At 36.6% G+C, this 26,011-nt stretch overlaps 1 protein-coding gene across 2 annotated transcripts; it reads right to left on the bottom strand.

Annotated features, from left to right (window-relative positions):
- Positions 1-1,884: 1,884 nt before the first annotated feature.
- abcg4a (ATP-binding cassette, sub-family G (WHITE), member 4a) lies at positions 1,885-26,011 on the bottom strand. 2 transcript variants are annotated; one of them, XM_027165376.2, is made up of 15 exons: positions 25,222-26,011; positions 19,878-20,118; positions 10,743-10,860; positions 10,214-10,346; positions 10,047-10,097; positions 9,712-9,857; positions 9,247-9,370; positions 8,800-8,914; positions 7,497-7,642; positions 7,315-7,413; positions 7,054-7,222; positions 6,740-6,840; positions 4,922-5,080; positions 4,725-4,843; positions 1,885-3,706 (listed from the first exon to the last, which is right to left on the bottom strand). In XM_027165376.2, the coding sequence occupies exons 2-15, from the start codon at positions 20,107-20,109 to the stop codon at positions 3,481-3,483; spliced, it is 1,938 nt and encodes a 645-aa protein (XP_027021177.1). In that variant the 5' UTR covers positions 20,110-20,118; positions 25,222-26,011; the 3' UTR covers positions 1,885-3,480. The 2 variants fall into 2 exon arrangements, with proteins under 2 accessions (XP_027021177.1, XP_047665649.1); XM_047809693.1 differs by having other exon boundaries at positions 25,218-26,011.

The following is a 26,011-nucleotide window of genomic DNA, read 5'->3' on the forward strand; positions in this document are numbered from 1 at the left end:
TACTGACTTCTGTTATTATTTATTTATTTTTTTATAAAAAGCCAGCATATCCTTTACATGTTCATTAAAGATGCAACCTGATATGAATACATTACAGAAAATGTGGTCTAAATGAACCTTGCAACATTTCCTCGGACTGTAAGTGATAGTTAATGTTTCACATTGTGCTGATTATTTATAAGATATTTTAGATTTGCTTTAAGGCCAAACAAATCTTTCAAACTCTTTTTTTATTTTTATTTTTATAAATCCATTTCAAATTTTGAATACGACCACATGTTAAGTTAGGAAAGAAACGACTACAAAGCAAACCTCACTTCTAATCTTAAAATCTTTGACCTTGCCAGAGTTGAGGGATTGTTAGTTATAAGGTTTATTAGAAGTAAATTTTTTATTCACTCACTGGCTCACGTTTGGAGATGACATGTGATCGTACAATGATCCACAGCAAACAGGTGTAGATAATATATAAATGAATTTATTATAATAATTTGAAGAGAGTCCAGTATATACTGCATAACTTGCATTTCTGATGAGACAAACAATAACAGAAGAAAACAAAGATAGAAAACTGGGAAACAAATGTGAGAAATCCTCTTTTCTTTGCTGTGCATGCTGTTTTCACAATTAGCTGTGCAAGCCATCCCAAACCAGAATGGCTCTCACCTACAAAATCAAAATACAGTTCTTTTTTTTTTTCCTTTTTTTTAAATATTGCAGTTGTCAGCAGCATATCTTTTTCTGACTGAAGAGATTTTTTAAAGACACTGTATACTGTTTTCATGGCATGCACACTGCTTCTGCAAAAATAAAAATAAAAATAAAAAATAAAAATAAAAGGCGACTGATCTGATGTTGTAGTGAAGAACAGGGATATATGTTGTATAATGACTGAATATTAACAATGTATGTGTTTAGACATATGAGATGATTTGCCATGAAGGCATCTCTTGTTATGAACCTGTTTTTAGATGTATGTGAATGAGATTTCGGAACATGAAATACAATGTTGTCATATAGAAATGGCAGACAATCACCCAGAAATATCATGATATATTGTAATAGAAGATATTACACGCACTAGGCACAGAACAATACTATTGCTATTAGAATTGGGTTTTACCCAACTCTCTATTCTACAGAGACATTTAACATCGTATTCTTTAATCTCTTACTACGTTTCCAATCAGGGGACACTTCTGTCTCTTCAGCCCTGCACATTAACACTAAAGAACGGGGAATAGAGTAAGCTGTTAGTTGACTGGACCCCGTACAATAATAAGTACTGATTTTACAGATACCGGGTTGCTATTATATCCATTTAGGGAGCGATCCCATTTCTAAAGCATCGTTTTAATTCAGACCTGTCCGCATTCAATCAACACTATATGACGAAAAACCTAATTGTGCATTTGCACTACAACTTTAAATCCATCAGGATACATTAATGGAAGTTTATCCCTTATTGCACAATGGCCCTCTATCCTTAAAGCTGTGTTTGAGGCAGCAGCATTGTAGAGATTGTACTAGGACAAGAGCAATTACCACTTTACAGTAAGTAATATATGTCAGTTCAACAGAACTCAGTGCAGTAATAGTGATGCGGTCTCATTACTGTTTCTCTCCTATTGATTTTTTTTATACTTTTAAACTTGCTTTAGTATATCCAATTTACTTATGAGATTGAAAGCATACTCGGATTTGAATGTGGCTAAAATAACAAAAAAACAACAACTAAATAGTAAAAAAAAAAGTATAAAGTATATAAGTGTGGAAATAATTCATAAGTAGCATGAATTCCTATATGTATTTGATTCCGAAGTCACCATGCGCGTTACATTTACACATCCGGTCTCTAGCACTGCACATCATAGTCATATAAAAATAAAACTAAATACAAATTAATCTTAAATAAAAAGATCAGCATTGCACATCTACATTTGTCGTGTATATATACTCAGATTATTATAATTCCATATATTGGCAGACATAACACATAGCATAAATCAGAGCCACATCGTGTCCATCGTCCAGACGTTTGCATTGCATTGCAGTATTGAAGAGGCAGAATTAAGTAAGCAGATACACTTAAGTGTACAGGGAGGTGCTCATAAATAGGCATTAAAGTCCATCAAGCAGTATACAATAAGCCATAAGGCTGCGCAGACTGTCCTGTCCAACCAGCATTATGATCACACAGAGTCTGGTCAGCTGACAGTAGAGCTGATGACAGAAATGATACTCAGTAGTTTATATGACCCCAAGGAGATGATTCACGAGTCCCAACTCCAGCAGGACATACATTAACAATAAAGGATAGATTATGAATGCAATGTTTATGCCTCCATTTCGTCTATCCATAGAGAAGAATGCTAACATTAGACACTCCTAAGAGGTCAAGATGATTCTGCTGAAATTCTTGGTTTCTTTTTCCTAAATTAAAGTAAATTTCTTTACACTGTATTCACCAAATTTCCCATTCACAACATTCCTTTCTTTAGCATCATGTTCAGTGTAGGCAGCGAGTCACATTTTTCCTACTTTGTACTATAACAGAATCATACAGTGTCCAGTAATCCATCCAAATGAACATAAAGGGAAAAAAGAAAATCTTAAAATCGCAAAAAAATATGACAGGTTCACATGACAAACACTTGCTTTTGATTGGAGTTCAACCTATTTCTCATTCCTTGATCCTTAGATCTATGGATGACAGATGTACCTAACATAGATCCATTGTAGAGTCCCTTGTTTTATTTGATGTACTTCAGTAGATAAAGGTGAGATAATTCTTTATGTGTCCAAGAAAGAACAAAGATGGGATCATCAGTATGCTGATTAGACTTTCCAGAGCAAGGGCAATACGGTCTCAGCACAGAACAACTATGTTTGTGTTTGTAATAAGAAATCAGTTCCAGAAAGTTCTCAGTTGCTCCAAAAGTACAATCTAAAAACTGAGCCAACAGAAGAATATCGAGTAGAATAGTGGTTGAGGGTTTTATTTTTTTTTTTGGCTGTGTGACAAGCACTTGCTCATATACTGTACTGTACATATTTTATCCTGTTCATATTATGAGAGTCCACAATATAAAGGACAAGTGTGAGATTGTCAGTTGGGAGAAATGCTGCTTTTTAGCTTCAACTTCATTCACCAGCCTTCATGCTTTTTATTTATAATGAGTTTGGTCATCATTTTATTGAATCTAATACAAGAACTGAATCTAATGCAGGAAATAAAACTAGAAAAATTATTAACTGAAATAAGCATTAAAAAAATTTTAAAATCTCTGTTGTCACTATTGATCCTGTGCTGTCACTCCTGATTATCTAATAAAAAAAAAAGAACCAAGAAAAAATCATAAAAGGAACGTTAGTGTGCAAAAAAATATTTTTAGTTTGAGTGAATGAAGACATTGCACAGGTTTGCACAACATAAACTATTCTATAAATGAAAATAATTGAAGTATCTGATGTCAAGCCCTAACGTTCAGACTTGACTTTGTAACGCAGCACTAGATAAGTGGCTAACCGAAGAGCGAGGAAGAAGATCCCTAACACTATGAAGTCCACGTAGAGTTTTGCGTCTTCTACATCCAACAGCTGCAACACCTCCTCGGGCTTCTGGAACTTACAGACAAGGCCAGGGCATTCCAAATCTGTTCGATTCATACCATAAATGGATAGGATCACACCCTCAAAGCCATACCTGTGGAAGCATGAGTTAAACTGCATTATATCATAGCTCTCATTTGGAATTCTCAATTCTGATTGGTCAGAAGATCTTCATTAACTTACTGTAATAGCACAGCTCAGTGTTCTGTGGGGAGAATTTTTTTTAATCAATTTTGTAAGGAGTCCCCAGTGTTAGCAACTGGTAATAGTCTGAGTTTAGCCTGTTTGTTCCTTTATGCTTTCTAACACTGGAAAGATGCGAGGATTGACCTGCTGCTTTTTATAATGTAACTGCAAACAGGACTCTCTTGTTTGTTGGGCATTACATAATAATACTTAAATAAAACTATAAATAGATCAAATTTAATACATTTAATACATACATAAGTTACTGTTAGCAAGTGACTGTGGCATAAGATGGTTAAAACACCTTGCAGTTTCAGGAAAATAATAGATACAGTAATAGATCAGTGGCTGATTAAAGTAAAAATGCTTTTCAACATCATAAAAAATTAAATACCTTTTGTTATTTTTAAATAACAAGAAAAATAAATCAATATATATATCAAAAACTTAGTATGGTGTAAACCTGGCAACCACACAATATTTTTATACTCACATTTATATTTAATCTTTATATCTACTTATATTTACATGTAATATTTTCACTGAAACTTTTATTTGACATCAGTTGCCATCTAAATGTATCAGTATGGCCTCAAATGGTCAAATAAAGTCAGAACGAAATGAGAATTAAATTTGGCATCCTGTAGCCCCAAGTGAGGCATTAGTTATTAAAAAAAATTTGCATTAGTTAATTAAAAACTTTAATAATTGAAGCAGAGTTTTTGGATCTGTGGCTGCAGTTGCAGGACTGTAAAGTTATTCTAAGCCCTACATAAAATAATTGTTTTTTTTTTTATTGAATCCAAACATGTGGATTTAGTGTAAGTCAACAGGCCACCATGTCTAAAAATACTAAATGGACCTTTGTGGATTAGTTCAGCTACAGCATGAGATATTACATTATAATTATGAAGGCTGCTACTGACCTGACATAAGAAACATAGGAGCTCCACTGTAGGTATTTTGGGATGGTGTCAAAGTTGACAAAGAAGCCAGAGAAAAGCAAGACTGGAATGGCTGTCACTGGGCCTATGAATGTAGCCACCTACAAAAAAAACAGTGAACTTAAAATATACTTTTAAAGAATCAGAATGGCTTTTGTATATTTGATGTATTTACACACCTGCAGTGAGGTGGAAGCAGCGCCAATGAGTAGGCCCAGAGACTGAGCCACCAGGGCAGTGGAGGTGCATAAGGCCATGAACAGCACATATCGGCTAACTTCTGGAGGCTGCTCTGTCATCCAGTACACTATACTACAGTACATTATGGGACATAGGACCTGTGTGTGGTGGAGGGTGGAGGGGGGAGAGAGAGAGAGAGAGAGAGAGAGAGAAATGGTGAGAGGAAGCTTTCACCAGTGGCTATTTTGACATTGAGTAAATGTCCCCGGGGAATACTTTTTTTATTATTATTTTTTTTTACTAAACCTTCATGTTTTGAAAAAATGTTCAAATCAATGATAATATTGAATGAGTAATAAAATGAAATAAAATATTCAGATGAATCCGCCGTAATCTACCTCAACAGACAATGATTTATCAGGAAAGGACTAGTGTGTCATAGCAATGCAACACCCCTGTCTATAACTACTACAGATATATTGTGAGTTGCCTTTAAGTTGATGTGCAGAATAGACAGGATAGACCTTTTTACTTTTAAACTTTTTACATGGACATAATGAATAGAATCATGGTTCTATCTTACCTCCACCATGGGCAGATGAGCATTGGCCCAGATTGGACTAAAGGATAAATAAACAGCTCATAGAAGTGACTATGCAGCCAGAGGAAATTTCACTGCAAGGAATTTCAATGTAAGGATGAAGCACATGGTAGGAGGTCTTAAAACGTTAATGCACAATATTAAGCTTTGGGGTGCAGCCTTGTTGTGCAAGGCATGGTCACCATTGCCAGCAGTGTCAAATACAAGCAATAAACTCCTTATAGATAGAAGGATATGGCTATGGCCATATTTGGATAGCAGTTCCAGCAGCTATCAACTAGGAAGCAGACCAGCTGGGATGCATCCACCCTCCTTGAACATTAAAAAAGCACTCAGTACCACAATAAACAGTGGCTTAGTGGGTAGCACGTTCGCCTCACACCTCCAGGGTCGGGGTCCGATTCCCGCCTCCGCCTTGTGTGTGCGGAGTTTGCATGTTCTCCCCGTGCCTCGGGGGTTTCCTCCGGGTACTCCGGTTTCCTCCCCCGGTCCAAAGACATGCATGGTAGGTTGATTGGCATCTCTGGAAAATTGTCCGTAGTGTGTGAATGCGTGAGTGAATGAGAGTGTGTGTGCCCTGCGATGGATTGGCACTCCATCCAGGGTGTATCCTGCCTTGATGCCCGATGACGCCTGAGATAGGCACAGGCTCCCCGTGACCCGAGGTAGTTCGGATAAGTGGTAGAAAATGAATGGATGATGAATAGAATATGTTGAGACATGCATCAACCAGTTAGAACTGAAGTTGACGTGGTTGGCCTTCAAGTTCTTCCTATTTGTATTGATCTATTCCATCAATATAAAGAAAATCGGGTTCATAAATCACCAGAGTGGCAAATGGTTTTAAGAAGACGATATTTTACTCAGAAGCTATGAAAATGGGCTCACTGTCAGTTATTCATGTTGTCAAAGAATACATACATCCAAGAGTGGGGCAATAGATCTGTAAAATTAGCGTACTGTTGGGTGTGGTTATTCGTAGTGGAACTAAACAGCCATACTTACTTTCTCTGGTCAGGCCTTAGCCTGTGTGTGTATTCATGCACAAGAAGTTATATATGTGTTTAAATCCAGGTTACAGCAATTAAAATCAATATATAACCAACTTTCTAAGATGTCTTGGAAATGATGTGATTATTACAGGTCTAGAAACACAGACTGCTGTATGTATATACAGTATATAGCATTTCTAGAATAAATAATATTAACGCCATACCTGAAATGGGATATCAGCCATGGTCTTGGCTAGGTAGTAGGCCTTTAAACTGTACCAATAGTTCAGATGCTCCCTTAAAAACACTGACATCTCCAGAGGAACTGGGAAAGTAGCACAGAATTACCCATTTGATGAGAATTTTCACAATATAACCATTTACAATATAACCATTTATAACCAATTGTAATCTTAATCACAATTTTTACATTATTGCCATACATCAATGGTAAACATAAACACATGCATATATATGTCATGGTAGTTTTATTAATTGCATGGACAATGTAAAACTAAAGCACAACAAAAGTCCTTACATGTGAGGACAGTTGGCATTAATGCAGCAAACATAAGGAAGAGCATGGAGAAGAAGAGGAATCCAGTGTTGTTGAACACTTTGCTGGCATCATTGCCAATGTTTAGGTACAGCAGGCCGATCAGTACTCCAATAGACAAGTGTGACATCACCCTCAGGTGGGTCAGCACCTGGACACACAATTATAAATCCTCAAATATGAATGAAGATTTGCTAAATATATAACATGTAGTAAAATATTTATAATTCTAAGAAATCTTACCATGTCTCTACATATAGTGATAAAAGTTCTTTTGAAAAGAATGCAGAACTGTGTGAGCGTGCTGGTGGCAAAAGTATGTTTTTCGATGTGTCCTGAATCCTGTACAAAAAAAATGAGCCGTGAAGAAGATCGGTGCAATGGTTAACATTGTTTGTTCACAAACAATTGTATGTGCCACTCACGCTGTTACACTGAGTTGGACAGGACGATGTAGGATCATTCTTGTCACTTGAGTTCTTCTTGACACCGTCTGAACACATGCCACCCTGCACTGCCTCGAAAAGCACAGGATTCAAATCACCATACTCTCCTGATGCCACCTCGATTACTGTAGCAAAACAGATGGATAGCACACAGAGATTATACAGAAGATTTAGAGATTCAGAAGATTCCTTCTGTGTCTACAAACCATTTAGTCTGTAGAAAAAAACAGAACATTAGAATGATTGATGATCCAAATGTTTGTGGACCTCACCATCAAAAACATATGTGCCATTTCAACATCTTATTCCAGATTGAATCTGTTCTTTGCTGTTATAACAACCTGCACTCTTCTGGGAATGTTATCCACTAATTTCTTTAACGTGGCTGTTGGGATTTGCCCATGCAAACAGAAGAACATTAATGAGGTCAGATACAGATATTGGGCGAGCAAGTCTCAGAGCCAGTAAGCTTTTCAATTCATCCCAAAGGTTTTCATTGAATATTAGGTCAGGGATTTGTCAAGGTCACTCAGTTTCCACCACACTAACCATGGCAAGCCACTCTCACTTCATGCACAGGGCTGCTGTCATGCTAGAGCAGATCTAGTGCTCTTAGTTCCAGTGAAGAAAAATTGTAATACTACAGAATAAAAGCATATCCTATATGGTTGTGTGCTTTCAACTTTGACTAAAAATATGGATGTGATAATCAGGTGTCCACAAACCTTTGACTAAACGTTAGTTTGCAGGTAAAAACTATCCTACAGTCTGCTTGTCTGTGAATGGATCCTCCATGATCATATTGGCCAGATCTGGAAAACTAGAGAGTGTTCTGGAGGACTAAAATCGGATTGATTGTGAGCATTCCTTAGGCGCTGTGTCTAGAATATATCCTGTATGGCTGGAATTGTGTTATTTTGTATTCTTTTTGCTGTACTAACCAATATTTGGAAAGGCCTACAGATATTGACAAAGCAACAGCTGTACCACAGAAAGATGCAACTGAAGTCATCATTCAAGTGTACTGTACAACACAGAACATGAAGATAAGAACTTTTTCTATAACAGTGACTATTGGTACTGTATAATACAAAATCAACAAATAGTCTTATTTCACTAGTAAGAAATAATATATCGATAAACACTAGTCTGACCCAATAAAATTGTTCACACATTCTTTAACTAAAATACACACACACATACACACACACACACACACACACACACACACACACACACACACACACACACACACACACACACACACACACAGTGCACATACTGAAGTCGGCAGGATTGTGGTAAGTAGGGCAGTGGAGTCCGAGGTTCTTCAGATAGGGGATGAGGTATGGGACTGTGCCTTTATATATGCACTGCCCCTGACTCAAAATATACAGCTGTAACACAGAGCACAGAGAGTAGGGGAAAATAACATAAAATTGGTGCATAATCGCTTATTATCACATTTTTATAATAACCTGTGGCATTTTTAATTGCAAACTAAGTAATGATTCATCTATACTACTTGAGATTAAACACTACTAGCTCAATCATTATGAGAAAAATACCACAGCAGAAGTGTGAACTCAGGTGTGCTAGCTGACACAAATTAGATTTGAATTAGCTTTTTAGAGTATGCACTATTATCATTTTTGTTTATTGATTAAGTTATTAAGATTATTAAGTTTGGCTATTTGTTTTGTTTTCAATGTTAAATACTGTCTGGTACCTTGTCAAACATCTCAAAGAGTTTAGCACTGGGCTGGTGGATGGTGCAGATGATGGTTCGTCCACCCAGAGCAAGAGACTTCATTAGAGAAACCACCTGGTAACAGGATGAACTGTCTAGACCACTGGCACAGACACACACACACACACACACACACACACACACACACACACACACACACACACACACACACACACACACACACACACACACACACACACACACACAAACACACACACAATTTCAGGTACAGTACGCTAAATACAAATTACTACTTGCTGGCCACTTTATCAGGAATGTTTGATGTGAACATAGACTCTTGATCTGTGTCTGCATGATTATATGAATCACACTGCCACGCGGCAGGCTGATTGGATAACCAATTGGATGAATAGGCAGCAGTACAGGATTGTTCCTAATAAAGTGAGGGTAATTGAACATATACACATATAAGTAGTAAAGTACCTGGTTGGCTCATCAAAGAACATGACAGGGGGGTTGTTGACTAGCTCCAGTGCAATAGCCAATCGTTTACGTTGACCTCCGGACAGAGTGTGTGTACGAGTGTGTGCGCACTCTTGCAGGCCTAGAGCAGTGAGGATCTCATTCACCTGTCACAAATGTGCACATGATCAATGTTTTAGTACATTAAATGTATTAATAAGAACTTTTGACAACTTATTTGTTTGTATTACTAATTGTAAGTTAGTATAACAGCTGTAGTTCATTTGTATTGCCATTTTTTGGCAACTTCACAGCCATGAAATCAGGTGGAATAAAACCATGTTTGTTTCACTCACCAGTTCTTTCTTTACTTCCATGTTCTCATTTAGCTTAAGATTAGCTGAAACCTGCAACAGAATGTTTACATAACTGAGAGGAATGTGATTAGTGGAACAGAGGAGATTAAGCATGGTGTGTGAAAACATACAATAAGTAAATGTTTTTTCAGCACAGAAAATCTTACCATCATGGCCTCACGTGTGGTGAGGTGGGGCAGCAGCATGTCATCCTGCATAATGTAACAGGACATCTTCCTGAAGGTGCGGAGGTCACGCGTTCGCCCATTTACCATTATCTGACCCTCCATACCAGTCTCTCTAAAAGAGGGAGATAGAGAGAGAGAGTACAACTTACACCGTGAACTTGTATTTTAACGTGTAAATAGATCTCAATAAGGAAGTAGAAGAAAAAGTAAAAGGTATTCACAAAGAAAAAAATGAAAAGGTAAACAGGTGACATAGTCAAGACAAGCTGTGTTATACTGATAATGATTATTAAACAGCTACAAGGGCAACAGGAATAAAGTGGACAGGTGCAAGAGCCACTGGGAAATATGTCACTGAATAAACATATTATAAAAATGTTACATTTTTAAATTAAAATGGATGGTGTACTATTAAAGCAAATCAAAAGACAGAAAATTGGTTCTAGGAGAAGAATGAATCTTCATGAATATTCTAATCTCTTCAACACTGTCTCCTGCTCTGACTCACCTGTACCCAGCAAGAATATTCATCAGGGTGGACTTTCCAGCCCCAGACGGCCCCATAATTCCAGTGAGCTCTCGGCTGCAAAACTTGCCAGACAAGCACTTCAGGAGCGCCTTACAACCTGCATATATGAGATACATACAAGTCATTGTGGTTCTTGATACATAACATAACATCTTACAGCATAACATTTCTAATATTCTGTGAAATATAGTAATACTCTAATAAGTGTGAAATATTATGCTATGTATATATACTCTTTCTCTATCCATTTGTCTTGAAGTTAATAAGACATAAGGATGCAGTTTTACCAAGAAACCATAAAGCTATTTGTTCTGTATACTCTCCAAGATCTCAAATCTTAAATGCTAAAAGTGATGACCCTGAAAGCTCTAGAAAAACGTTTAACAAATGTCTTAATTAAACCTCAACCAAAACAATTACACACTTTTCTTTTGCTCTGTTTATGTGGGGCACCAGTCGTAATAGTCTCCATAACATTTTTTTTTGTACAGAAATTATAATGTACAATAACTAAAATCTTATTGCAGGAATGACTGTCCAACACCTTCTGACCAGTCAGATGTGAGAGTTCAACAGGGTTATTATACAAATGGCATTATCTCTGGATTAAATTAGTATCTCTGGATTAAATTAGTATCATTATCTCTGGATTAAAAGATTAGTAGTATTAGTAGGCATTATCTCTGGATTAAATTAGTATCATTATATCTGGATTAAAAGAGTAGAGTAGAGTAGAGTAGAGTAGAGTAGAGTAGAGTAGAGTAGAGTAGAGTAGAGTAGAGTAGAGTAGATAAGAGTGGAGAAGAGAAGAGAAGAGAAGAGAAGAGAAGAGAAGAGAAGAGTAGAGAAGAGAAGAGAAGAGAAGAGAAGAGAAGAGAAGAGAAGAGAAGAGTAGAGAAGAGAAGAGAAGAGAAGAGAAGAGAAGAGAAGAGAAGAGAAGAGAAGAGAAGAGAAGAGTGGAGTAGAGCAAAGTAGAGTAGTGTAGAGTAGAATACAGTAGAGTAGAGTAGATAAGACTAGAGTGGAGTAGAGTAGAGTAGAGAAAAGAAGAGTAGATAAGAGTAGAGTAGAGTAGAGTAGAGTGCAATGGAGTAGAGTAGAGTAGAGTAGAGTAGAGTAGAGTAGACTAGATAAGAATAGAGTGGAGTAGAGTAGAGTACAGTAGAGTAGAGTAGAGAAGAGTGGAGTGGAGTAGAGTGGAGTAGAGTAGAGTAGAGTAGAGTAGAGTAGAGTAGAAAAGAGTAGAGTGGAGTAGATTACAGTAAAGTGGAGTAGAGTAGACTAGATAAGAGTAGAGTAGAGTAGAGTAGAGTAGAGTAGAGTAGAGTAGAGTAGAGTAGAGTAGAGTAGAATAGAGTAGAGTGGAGTAGAGTAGAGTACAGTTGAGTAGAGTAGAGAAGAGTGGAGTGGAGTAGAGAAGAGTAGAGTAGAAAAGAGTAGAGTGGAGTAGATTACAGTAAAGTGGAGTAGAGTAGACTAGATAAGAATAGAGTGGAGTAGAGTAGAGTACAGTAGAGTAGAGTAGAGAAGAGTGGAGTAGATTAGAGTAGAATAGAGTAGAGTAGAGTAGAGTAGAGTAGAATAGAGTAGAGTAGAGTAGAATAGAGTAGAGTAGAGTAGAGTAGAGTAGAGTAGAGTAGAGTAGAGTAGAGTAGAGTAGACTAGATAAGAATAGAGTGGAGTAGAGTAGAGTACAGTAGAGTAGAGTAGAGAAGAGTGGAGTAGATTAGAGTAGAATAGAGTAGAGTAGAGTAGAGTAGAGTAGAGTAGAGTAGAATAGAGTAGAGTAGAGTAGAATAGAGTAGAGTAGAGTAGAGTAGAATAGAGTAGAGTAGAGTAGAGTAGAGTAGAGTAGAGTAGAGAAGAGTGGAGTGGAGTAGAGAAGAGTAGAGTAGAGTGGAGTAGAATAGAGTGGAGTGGAGTAGAAAACACACAATAAACAGGTAGGTCTAATCATTGACAAGGCTTTAAAAGTGCACAATAAGCACACAACCAGAAATTATAAAGAAAAAATAAAAATGTACATACAGTATAAATAACTCAAGTTATTCGCAGACTGATGATGTATATAACAGGTTTTCAGGTACTTTGCAGCATAAGTAAAGTGATAAATAAATAAAGATGCAGTGCTTGTGTAAGAATGTAGTAGCGCAGATACAAAATTGGTAGGTGTGTCCATCGACTCCAGCGACCACTTAGTTCCCCAACCTCGTTGCTGACTCATTGTAGAGTTGGACAGCAGTGGGCAAAAATAAATTCTTGTACTTTTTTCTGTTACAGCGAAGCTGCTATAATCATCTGGAGAAGCTGCTCTGCTAGATGGACAGTATGGCATTGAGGAGGTGTTTGCATTTGTCATCTCAGTCATCCTCTTAATTTTGTTAACATATGCTTTTAGGAATTATTTTTCCTAAACAGTGTAAAATGTGCAACAGGAAGTTTCCACATATACTGTAGCTGTTTTCTGAGGGGCTAACAGAAATTGACAGATAATGGATAGCTATTTACATTTAACTGCTAGTTAACATATAACATCACTTTGACGGTGAGATCTTCCAAAATATTCAAGCCGACCTGATGTGTAAATCATATGGTGTTGATTTATGAAATATAATGTAATATATTCTAACTTTTAGCCAGAGTGTAATTTCATGCACTGTCTTTTTCCATTCAACTCCATTTTCATGTCTAGAATGCTTTCTGCTAACTTATGCTGTATGCCTCATTAGTCATTCATCGTTTCTTTAATCATCTCAGCACACCGATGGTGTGTCAGTCTTTTAAGTACAGTGTCACACACAAGGAACCATGAGCTTTGACATGCAGACATCTAGGTGTTCATACTAATACATAGTGTGCAGCACAGCTTGATGGAGTAAAACACTCTAATTAGTGGAACGAATATATCTTCTCTGAAACCCTCCCTCTTTCACCGTGAGTACAGTATAAATCACACCTGAACCACATCCAACCAGAACTAAACTAAACATACAGTAACAGAAAGGTTTTTAACATGTAAATGTTATGATGATACACGACAACACGCCACTTATTCGGGAAAGGAACACATAGACAATACATACAGACTACAACTATGAACTACACATATTGATTCTGTAAATGTAAATTTCTAGCAGAAAAACATAGGGAAGCATCTCCAAAATTATTGGCACACCGCAAAATAAGAAAAATGATAAATGAGCAAAAGTGATATTTTTATTTAGATATATTTTTCACAATAAAAACCTCCCTTTTTTTCTTTCAGCTCTCCCGACAAATTTAGAGAAGTCATTTGTAAACGGAACGACAACACTGTCTCCTCCTGAAACGTATGAAAGGGATCTAGAAAGATTTTGTAATTCTTCTTCATGCAGAACACATTTAAGCTTGTTCTTATACATATTACACATATGGATGTTCTCTTCAACTCATTTCATGTATGTCTGGGTTGATTTGAATGCATGATTGGGCTCAGTATCTTGAGGAATAATTCATCCTGGCAGAATCAACTTAACTTTGGGTGAAAATATCACAACATTTCCGTCTATTATTTTTTCCTTTGGTTCATTTTTTTTTATTATTATGGTTGTTGATGGTAGTGGTTGGTCTCAGCAAGCATGTCAGCATGTCTAAACAAAATGGCTGCCAACTATTTAAACTCTATAAACAAGGGGTGCCCAATCTTATCTGGAAAAGACTTATGTGGGTGCATATTTCATTCCACTCGAGTTTGTTTTTTAACCAGGATTAACTGATTAATCAGATGTTATGGAATCATATGTGGATCCTGCATAATTGGATTAAAACCTGCACCCACACCGACCCCTTTATAAATAAGTTTGAACATGATATAATTTATATGTGTGTAAAAATCCCAAGAGTTCAACGATTCTGAATTACTCAAACTAGCTTATTTGGCACAAAAAAGTCATGCCATGGTTCCTATGACTTTTTTTTCTCATACTGATACCTGTATTTGTTGTGGAAGTTAACTGAAGCTCTTTACCTGTAATTGACTGATTGGATAACTGCACGATTGAGCAGGGGTTCAGGTGCTGATATTAAAGTCGACAGTAAATGTCTTGTCGAGATCTGTTACATCTTATGACTGAAATATTTTAGAGGAAAAACAGTTTGTCCAAGCACTTGAAGTACTTTGTATAAAGTTTTGTTTGTCCACTCTAATAAAATGTGGCAATAATTTTGGATTTGACTCAAAGAAAGTTTAAGTATAGTATAAATAGTCCATATGAACAGATTGCACTGCCAGAAGCACCATCTCCTTTAATTAGACTTTTCAGCTTTAAAGTCACTCGGTCTCCATGTTGTAATACATTCTGAAAGAGCCAGACAGGAACAGAGAGTGAATGAGATGAAATAGGAACCCAGGTACATATCCGTCGCATCGCCTTAAAACTATCAGTGCTGTGCGTGGCATGCCAATGAATCAGCTACATGATGTGTGTCGCATACTGATCAGCTAACAAATGAATTCAGTCTTCTATTATGTGGTGCAGCTGATAAATGTGATTTATGGACTAATTTAGACTCTGGCTCATGCTGATGTCACTGTGCACCATCAGTCTGACATCACTGATAAAAGCCTCTTCTCTGATGTTTACCTTGGGGTATCTCTATCTCTTACCTTCTCGTTCTCGCTCTCAAATGCAAAGTAATGTCATTTTTTATTCCCTGTGTTTCATTAGACAATTTCAAGTACATTCAGTTCTGCACATCTAGAAGGATCGAACAGGCAAACCTGACACCCTTGTCCAGAACAATAGCTCATATCACACTGACATGCTTTCAGCTCAAATAGTATCGGGAAAAGTACCTGGAAATCAAGAAAATAAACCCTTGTGATGATTAATATGATCATATGAATCGAGCTTTGATTCAAAACCAGCTGCAAAAGCTAAAGAACAAAACACACACGATAAAAGAAAAGATGTCTCGGTCTTTAGCAGAGATTTAATCTTAGGATCATTGGATCATTTTCTCATTTTATAAGTGATCATTTAATGTCAATAATTAGATACAGCTATTATGTGATCCTGAATTAACTTTTAAATGGGGGAACGGATGTTATTGAATTGAGATGAATTGAGTTGAGTGCATGCAGCTGCTGAATAATTTGACAGTGCCATGATTGTACGTATGTGTGTATGTGTTACACAGAAGTGGCATGTGTGTGTGTGTGTGTGTGTGTGTGTGTGTGTGTGTGTGTGTGTGTGTGTGTGTGTGTGTGTGTGTGTGTGTGTGTGTGTGTGTGTGTGTGTGTGTGTGTGTGTGTGTGTGTGTGTGTGTGTGTGTGTGTGTGTGTGAGGGAGAGAGAGAGAGAGAGAGAGAGAGAGAGAGAGAGAGATTCACTATAAAATTTTAATGATAATGATTCAGCAGTATTCCATTACAAATTGAAGTTGCTTAATTAATAACAATTTCAAAATGATCACGTTTTTTTTTTTTTGTTTTGTTTTTTTAAATTGCCAGAATAATTATGATGATTCAAACATTTAAGGAATAGATCAATATTGAAAAAATTTTTATGTGGTAGAACTGATCAAGAAAGAGAACGACAGGCGACGTCAATCATCAGACGAAGAGACTGGAGGAAGCAGAAAGCAAATAAATCACATAAGACATGGGGAAGAGGGAGATCAATCAATCAGAAAGTTTAAAAACAACAACAATGACGACAGTGACACAGCATGACATTTACGGTGGGATGTTAAAGGAAGAATAGCCATACACCTACATTTGTCTACTTGTTCTGTCTCGTGTACTGTAGCTTACACTGTTTTCTTTTATGATACTACACTTGAATAGCTCATGAAATCAAGTCAAATACAAGTCCTTCGAAATGAACACATCTACACAAACTGTCAGTTATTCTCAAATATACAACATGATTGTAAGAAAGTGGCCCTTGAACTTTTTTTTTTGGGAAGACAGGTCAAGAAAATAAATGTGTCTTTCTGTCAGAAATAAGGTGTATGTGTGTGTGTGTATGAGTGTGTGTGTGTGTGTGTGTGTGTGTGAGTGTGTGTGTGTGTGTGTGTGTGTGTGTGTGTGTGTGTGCGTGCGTGCGTGCGTGCGTGCGTGCGTGCGTGCGTGCGTGCGTGCGTGCGTGCGTGTGTGTGTGTGTGTGTGTTTTATCTGAAGAGGAAACATGTTTGCTTGACAGGAAAACAGGATGCTGTGAGGATGCTGTCTAACAGGTGTCTAATATCAAAATAAATCAAGGCCACGTCTTTTATCAGCATTTTGAGTCAAAGCCTCCATGACTCAGCCAAGTAGATCTATCTGAGGCTGTTCATAAACAGGAACACAGAGCAAACAAACAAACAGCAAACAAAATTAAAGGAACAAAATATTATAATATGTGGCTTAAAAAAGAGAACTGTTGTAGTAAACAGTAGTTGTCAGGTACCAATATTCACAATTTGTTTTTTATATTTAAATATGACAGATGGGAATATTATTTCCTTATGATCCACAAGATCCGCAAATGATTCAATTCTCATAGCATTTACATGGCCGGTTGTACTTATCATTAGCTTAGAGTTGCATTTAACTGTAAATGCCTGTGAGACATTATAGTTCCTGTTACTTACATTATAACAGCTATAAATAATAATAATAATAATAATAATAATAATAATAATAATAATAATAATAATAATAATTACTTCACTAGCCTTTTTTTTTTCTTTTTCTTTTCCAGAAAAAATAGTAAGCACAGACTCCTCTGTCCTAAAACTGTTACAAAGCATTGATACTGGAATCTCTCCAGAAATGTCTCCGTACACATCTATACGTTTTTATTTTATAAATAACGACACATTTATATTCATGTATTATTGGTATTATTATTATTGGAGTATCAATCATTGGTGTGTGTTTTTAGTAATAAAAATACAATAACGTTAAAATGAGCATCTGAATATAAACCTGCGATCCGAAGTACAGCTGACAATATTATCTGAGCTGCTGTGATAGAAATGAAGTGGATATTAGTGTTCCTATCATTTTATGCCACCACAAGCAGAGATCACCGGCAGTGCCACACTACCTATTTGTGCTGAACAAAGAAAACATTGCGGAAGTATCATGTTAATGTTAATGTTTCAGATTCTTTTTTTATTTTTTATTTATTTATCCACATTAATGCTTTCTCGCCGTTTACATTTAGCATTTAGCTGAACTCATACTGCATAAGGAACTGATTTAAATTCATATTGCTCCATCCTGAATAAAAATCAGATCAGATCAAATTCTGAAAAGTTTCTAAAGATCCTTAGCCCTAGGAGTGTGTATCAGATTGTTATTCACACTGTTCTGTCTTGTTCTGTGTGCATGTGTAATGCATAGATACACCGATATGATTTCAACCATCCACACTCCGCCCCCCACCCCCAGGGATGCTGATGTGTGTGTCAGCATTATGCATGTCGCCAGCATCTGCTGACAGGACAAAGACAAGCATGTTACATGAGCGTGTTACTGGTGTTAGTTTCTCTCTTTACTTTATGATGGAATTAGAGGAATTACAAGGTCATGAGTGAGAGCACATTCATGTCACTGCAGAATCACACAGCGCTTTAATGTTACAACACACTGTATGCGTGTAAATATGTAAATGGCTAATGAACCTGTTTTAATCCAGAGAATTTGTTAAGCACAGCAGATAGCTCAGCAGTGTGTCGGTGTACAGAAGTGAATTATTGTCTAAACTTTGCTGAGTATAGCACTTCACAAACCATTAGGAAGCGAGAGCACAGGGTGGAGAGTGTGTTAAAAAACAAAAATTGCTGTATTGTAAGTGTAAGTGTTTGAATGCAGTCTTTTATACTGTATGAGTTAAAAGTCATAGTGGAAAATATGGAATTGAAGGAATAATGAGCAGGGAGATGCATGATAAATCAGTATCGATCACAGTAGTAAGGGAGAAAATGAAAACGTTGCCTCTGCTATGTGTCACTTGGAGGAAATACCGTTTAGTAACCTACTTCTTTTCTGGCACAGAATCACACACTGCATGTAAGCTTGGCAGCATAAGCTTACAAGTCACTTACAGGCAGATGAAACGGAGGAATAATATTTAAAAAAAAAAAGGACAGAAGGAAAGATAAAAAAAAACCCTATTGTGCACTGAGATATTACATTTGGTGTTTACATGCACCCATTTTCGTCAGTCCAAATACATCAGACTGCAGATTCCAACAGAACTGTTTAATTAACATTTCATCACATCTACAGTTGCATTATATATTTCAAACAATGTGCTAAAGGCATTTTTGACTCAGATTGAAAAAAAATACTTATATTCAGTCGCTTAAAAGGCGACTTTTTTCTTTTATTTCTTAGGTTATGCCTGATCTACACCGCACCTTTCAATCTGATCAGAAATTCCTTCGGATTGAGCTTCAACATATTATTTGGTTGAATGTAAAATCACAGTGAACAGGAAAAATAAAGCCTGTCAAATCCTAAATTTAACAGGGTTGTGACAGATAGTGAGAAATCACATATTTGCTTTAAAAATTACCTGCAGACAAGATATTTGAATTATTTAATTTATACTACACAGCAAATTCCTTTAGGAAGCTAACTATCATCTGAATCCACTTTCCTGTTGATGATATATAAATATTTTTTTACAGTTTAACCACTGGATGTTATCCGCATGCTAACCAAACTACCCCATATCTCAGGAAACTACTACAGTACAGTAATTTACAAAATTCATTATTTTAAGCCTTTTTATCTGTTTTAGATGGCCAAATACCATAAATATAGACTGACAGATTTTAGATTTCTAACCAGTATGATGGTTCTTTAAAACATTAGCTTGGATTGTTGCTAATCCTAATAAATTTATCCTGGCAAAAAAGTTGCATCAATTTCTCACACAATTTCACTGGATTTCAAGTAGAATGTAAGAGAATTGAAATGAATCCAAAGAATATATCTAATAACAGAAAACATAACAAGACAACTCCGTTCATTAGAAGAAGAAGAAAACCTTGATGTGGCTCTGTTAGCAATTCACAACTTTAGATATTTAAACAATGATCAAATTCCTAACTGTTTCTTGTACTATAAGCTCGGTACCTCTCCTCCTCCAGCAGGGGCCCTCGTGAATAGTGTAGGAAAGCTCAGTAAACTCCAGGTTTACGGCCGAGCGCCGGGGCAGGTGTGAGAACCTCTGTGCCTCTGTGATATGGTTCTCCACTTTCTTCAGGTGGGTCAAAATGGGTGCATCTGGAGGGGCTCCTCCTGTCCGATTGGTCACTTGGTCCATAGGGATGGAGACCGACCCTGGCTCTAAAGGCTTTTCAGCCATCCCAGCAATCTGTAAAATAGGGACACTGTCACAACGTGTTGACAAGATCGCATTGTCAACAATGATGGGACTCCTATATTTATACAGATTCTAACTTCCTTATTTTTTTTCCACTGAAATGTTTTCGTTTGTATAAATCTGGTCTCATTAGTGCCCAAGTACATTGTGTCTATATCTATTATACAACCAAAACTTGAACTGATTTTAACTGGGATTAAATGTCACTGATTGACACAAAATAGCCCAAAATACTAAAACAAAAAAAAGGAAAATTCAAATATAGTTATAGTTAGCAAAACAAGAACAGCTTATTATTGACTTCCAATCAAAGATGGTTGTACCAGACTAAAACTGAACTAATTTAACTGGGTTTTTGTTTGAGTCAAATAGAACTTTAATTTATTTTTACAATTTGGAAACATGTAACAAATAAGAGTAGTGAATATTTATGCGAGCCACTTTAAATATTTGTTTCTCCTATTATAATCAGCAATTAATTAAGGTTACCTCTGGTTGCAGATTCCCCTATTTTATATATTCATAGTTCCTTTTTTCCAAGTTTATTGTTTTCTAATTCCTATCTCTTTGTTGATCTAGTTCCTAGTTTCAACTATGATTAATGGAAAAGAGATCATATGATTAAACCCAACTCCGTCTGGGTCAAATGTTTTGATTATATATAGAGATTATAGACTGTATAAAGGATTAAATCTGAACAAGAAAACTCTGTGATCGCTAAATATATCACACAGAATTAAAAACAAAAAGATAAAGAGAGTGCTTCGATGAATAATGAGTTCTTTTGTACACTGCAGCTGTGAAGAAATGAAGAATCAAAGAAGAAAAAAGGATAAAAGTGAGTGAGAGTCTAATGAGAGCTGAAATCTTTCATTATCGCAGATGAACCACGACTCTGATGTGTTTGAATGCAATACCTAAACACAACTCAATTACCAGCGCAATTCTTCTGAACAAAGTCTGTCATTATTGGTCTTGGAATTTAAGTGGTTCAATAAACTTGCAAAAAACAGCAATTATAATGGCTGTTGACATTCAGATTGGTGAGGTCTGGGACAAAAACCAGTAAGAGGTGAGACACAAGAAATCTGATTGTAGAGGGTGGTACAAGAGGCAGAGCGCTGGCTGAGCTTTCCTCATAATTGAACAAGCTCAAAAGATCACTATCTCTGTTCTGATTCTTTGAACCTTGACATTTCGTGTTGTCTATGTTGTCTAGATTCAGCTTTGATTAAATAAGTGTGAACATATATGTAATAAATAAACAAATCATGGCATATATGACATATTTGTTTATTTATGCAGAAAAAAAAAGAGTGAACTGAAACAGTGAGTAGAAACAAAACAGCAATATCATATAGGCGATGAATAAACATATGGCAAGCAGGGCAAAAAACATGTCATATATTATACTATATGAGAATGAGGGGCAGAGGGGAAATATAACCAAGCACCAATTCGTCATAACCATGACAAAATGACATTAATTATTTAACTTCAGTATAATCTATGTAGAGTAGAAATTACACCTAATTGGCCTCATTTATAAAGTTTTTAGTAAAGTGTAAATGTTTGACTAGGCCAAACTGAACATATTTTCCTTGACACAGATCATTTGTATTTTCTGACACCCAAAAAAACTAAATAACTGTTCAACCATAAAGGTTCTTTCTACACATACAAAGCACCGTTTCCGTTTTTCATTAGAAAATGACTAGTTTTATTTATCTTAATTTAAAGAATTGTGTTGGCTTGCTTTTCCTTCTTTATTTTCTATATACTTTAATTATCAACAATAGCAAAACTCAAAGGCATTCTTAGTCCCTGACCTAGTGCACGACTATGAGGACGTATTTTTGAAGAGCCTACAAAAGCACTTCAATAAGATGCTTTAGATGAACACATCTGCTTAAGATGCTCTAGATGAACACATCTGCTGAATTCCCTAAACATACTAAAACTAAGCAATTTGAATTTAACAGTATCTGTATCTGTACAGTCCGTTGCACCTTAACATGTTACATATATATTACATGTATATAATACTTATATATATTATTTATATTTATACTTATACATACATATATGTATGGTTATATATATGTCTAGTAGTACACTGTGTGTACTGACTATGTATGAGCACATTGCATCCTTTCCACATTTTCCACATTTGCACATTTCAATGGTACTGAGCATTTTGCACATTCTTTTTTTCTAACCTTTCTGTAAATTGTTCTGTTTATGTTTCTACTATTGTATGTAAATGGTTCTGCAATTTCTGGAGCTCGCTCCCAAGAATTTCACTCACCAAGGCACATGTGCCGTGGTGATGTGACAATAAAGGTGACTTGACTTGACTTGACTTGAATTAAACCATTTACAGTATGAACGCAGTATTCCATAAATTCTTACATGAATGAAAATTCAATCATTTGATATTGACATTAGCTAGTCAGTTTATGTGTAATTTACACAAACTCAGGAGCACGAATAAGATACGTTTTTCCAGGATTAGTTTTTCGCTTAAAAGTGAAAGTATCCATTCACAATTGTAGTCAAAAAATGTACTCAAGTATTAAAAGTGAATGTTTTATCTGATTACATTAATTTAATTGAGTGTAATTTCTTTACTAGTATAAAAATGTTACAATACTAAGATTAATTTTTAAAACATAATTAGGTTTGCTTATACTTATTTTGCTAATTAATTACTAATAAGTAACATATCATGTAAATAACTAATATTTACCATTATCTAGAATATGACTTGCTGATATCAGCTTGAAATAACTGGATGTGTTCTTTTAAGGTCTTTAAGAAAAGGTGCAAAACATAAGATTTTCATTGCCTTGAAAATGTAATGTCATTAAATAATGGTTGGTGTTCAACTACAGTTATTCTCAACTAAAGTAGCCACACAGAGCCATGTTGGATTTTGTTTTCCCTTAATAATAAAAACCTTCATTTAAAAACTGCATTTTGCATTTACTTGTGTTATCTTTGAATAATATTTAAATTTGTTTGATGTTCTGAAACATTAATGTGTAACACAAAAATAAAAAAAATCAGGAAGGGGGCAAACACTTTTTCACACCACTGTATTATGCAAAGATATTTTCATGGCCTGAACAACAGGCTAGCAAACAAACCTGGCAAGCCACTGAAACCTCAGCAGCCTTCGGCTAAGTGAGCTAGTCAGCTAACTATACTCATCTTTATATACTGTTTATATTTCAGGTGGTGTTTACTTGATTAGTGCAACATAAATGTTCAAAATGCTTCCTTAAATATAGAAATCTTTTAGATAAGCTGTGTCAAGACTTTACTTTATAGATTTTTACCACATGATTACTTTTACTTTAAGTCATATTCACCTGCATGTTCCTTATCTGGCTCTTTCTACCACTACTTAGAATGAATCTGTTTCAATTTCATAGGACAAATTGAACAACCATGTCTGTGTTGACAAGCCTGTGTTTACATGTATGAATGAGGTGGTCAAAGCTCCTGAAGTGTTTTGCAAAAGTACGACTCCGATTACACTCAAACAACATTGTGGTGATTCATAAGAACCTTATGAGTAACACTGAACACATACCCAAAACACTGAACAAGCAGCAGGTTGCTACAGGAACAAAGAGTACAAAGCATCACAAGCATGATGTGAAAACAAAACAATGCAAAAGGATCAGAAAATGTGCTGCGAATCTTCCACTTATCTCTTTTATCCTCATGTCCAGACTAATAATAATAATGATGATGCCAGCTTATACGGTCTGACCACACATTCCATCTCATGGTAAAAGAAAAAAAAGAGCAATAGGCAGAAGAAGGGAAAACACTATTGACCGTACCAAAGAGGCCATAGCATAAAATGTGTTATAGTGTTACGCATCAATAGCAATGCACTTAAGCTTGGCTACTAGATCCTGATGCTGCCCTAAAGAGCACTTGATCTTTCTGTCTCTCTCTCTCTCTCTCTCTCTCTCTCTCTCTCTCTCTCTCTCTCTCTCTCTCCCTCCAAGTCTCTCTCTCTAGAGCGTTTCTGCAAGACATTGGCAGTTAGCACATCATAACAACAAAGCAGCGATTATCAAGTCTACCATGTTCACTCTATCAAGAAAACATAATTTCTACCATAGAATAAAAATTTTAAGCTTAATGTATTTGATCTACATCAACAATCAACTTCAGACAGCCTCTTAAGTAGCATTTAAATCCTTTCTCCTCATTAAATTCCTCATAACAGCCTTGCTAAAAAAAAGCTCTGACATCAATGTTAATTATAGAGCAGTGGGTAGGAAGGTTGGCTGGAACAGATTTTTTCGTATGCCTTACAGGTTAAGTAGCACTTCATTCAATGTGGAGGAGAGAAAAATAAAACCTGTGGCTGTAGAGTGTGAGACAGTCTAGCCATAATAAGCCAGTGACAGGCTGGACCAATCGTCCAGGAAAATCTAAGCATGATGCACAAACTGCAAAACAGTAAACCCACCCAGACTGTGAATACACAAATAAAAAGTGCTGCAATTGTGCATTATTCCACTTGAAGATTAATGGCAAGGTGTGTGTTTCTGAAAATCTCATATTCTCTGTTGATGAGGTAAGGGGTCAGGGTGGGGTGTCTGAGAAGAGGTCTTTATTGATTGACATGCCATTACTGGCCTTCCATTACCACCCTGCTTTGGTTTCGCTCACTGCAGGTACATAGGGAGGAGCAAACAAGCTGTGATCACAGAATGGCCACCAGAACAGCTTATCATGCAACCACTAAAACACCAGAATAAAGAGATATCATTAAATTACTACTCTAGAAATACACAGAAATTTAGTCTTGTGCAGTGTGTACGCTGACATATTTCAAAACGTGTGATTTTGAGTATGTTTAGTATCTCTTAGACCGCTTAGAAATTAGAAAAGGACAAACAAGTAGGTGTCAGTAACCTGTGTAAATCACTATAGAGTTATCTATGTTTCAGCTGTGATTTAATATTATATGACACATGAATACGCAGCATCTGGATACAGAAACAGAAACATGCACAAGGACGGACGCCAGCACTAGTACAGAGTGGTGCTGATGGTGAAACTTACTTTTTTTTTTAAATCAAATTGAGATGAATTGATACGTATCCAGCTGGCTAGTGCTCTTATTTATCTACGTAAATATCCGTGTGATCCTGACATGCCCGAATAGATCACACCGGATTCCGCACAAAGCACAAAGAGTCCTCAACACGTCCGGAACACAGTTCCTCCTGTAGGATTCAGCTACATCTGGCATCCATGAAATCACAAGAATACGACAAAACGCCAGAAAAACAAACCATGCATGACAATCATGAAGAATGGAAAGGATGCATCGACTTAAGAGTTAAGCATCAGCGCAGAAGTTACATTCCGGTCAGCTGACGATTAAGCAATCCGTCATTTCAGTCTTTACTTCTGTAAATAAGTCTGCCGGAGGACAGGCGCGTTCACTTCCGTTTCCCGCATCAGCATCAGCATCAGCATCCACACCGGATCGGTACCGCAGGGCGGGATATCAGTGACTGATCGGCTCCTCTAGCCTCAGTCCTGACACTCTACAGATCCAAGCAGGTCGTGGGATGTTAAACGATCCCTGGGTTGAATGAGTGCAGATGTTAAAAAAAATCCAGATGTGCAGGCCGGGTGAAAACAGTTTCTGCTCAGGCCTGACGGCGAGGTGATGTAGAAGGGGATAAAGCACGCGTGTGGGTGGGGTGGGAGTTTGGAGGAGTAGTCATCTCTGCAGAAAGCTCAGAGGGCGGGTTGGCGCTGTGCCACATTCGCTCACGGGACAGCTGGGGATCTCGAGTTTCCCCACGCTTGTCCAGGTTGGTCCATCATGTGCTCTGCTCGT

The sequence above is a fragment of the Tachysurus fulvidraco genome, chromosome 26 (assembly GCF_022655615.1).
Source record: "Tachysurus fulvidraco isolate hzauxx_2018 chromosome 26, HZAU_PFXX_2.0, whole genome shotgun sequence".
NCBI lineage: Eukaryota > Metazoa > Chordata > Actinopteri > Siluriformes > Bagridae > Tachysurus > Tachysurus fulvidraco.

What these genes read in the sequence shown, in the direction of transcription:
- abcg4a (XM_027165376.2), bottom strand. Translation starts at nt 20,109, where the DNA reads ATGGCTGAAAAGCCTTTAGAGCCAGGGTCGGTCTCCATCCCTATGGAC. An exon ending in AATGCCAACTGTCCTCACAT is followed by an intron (nt 6,841 to 7,053) that starts GTAAGGACTTTT and finishes CTACTTTCCCAG; the next exon opens with TTCCTCTGGAGATGTCAGTG. An exon ending in TGGCTGATATCCCATTTCAG is followed by an intron (nt 5,081 to 6,739) that starts GTATGGCGTTAA and finishes CACCACACACAG; the next exon opens with GTCCTATGTCCCATAATGTA.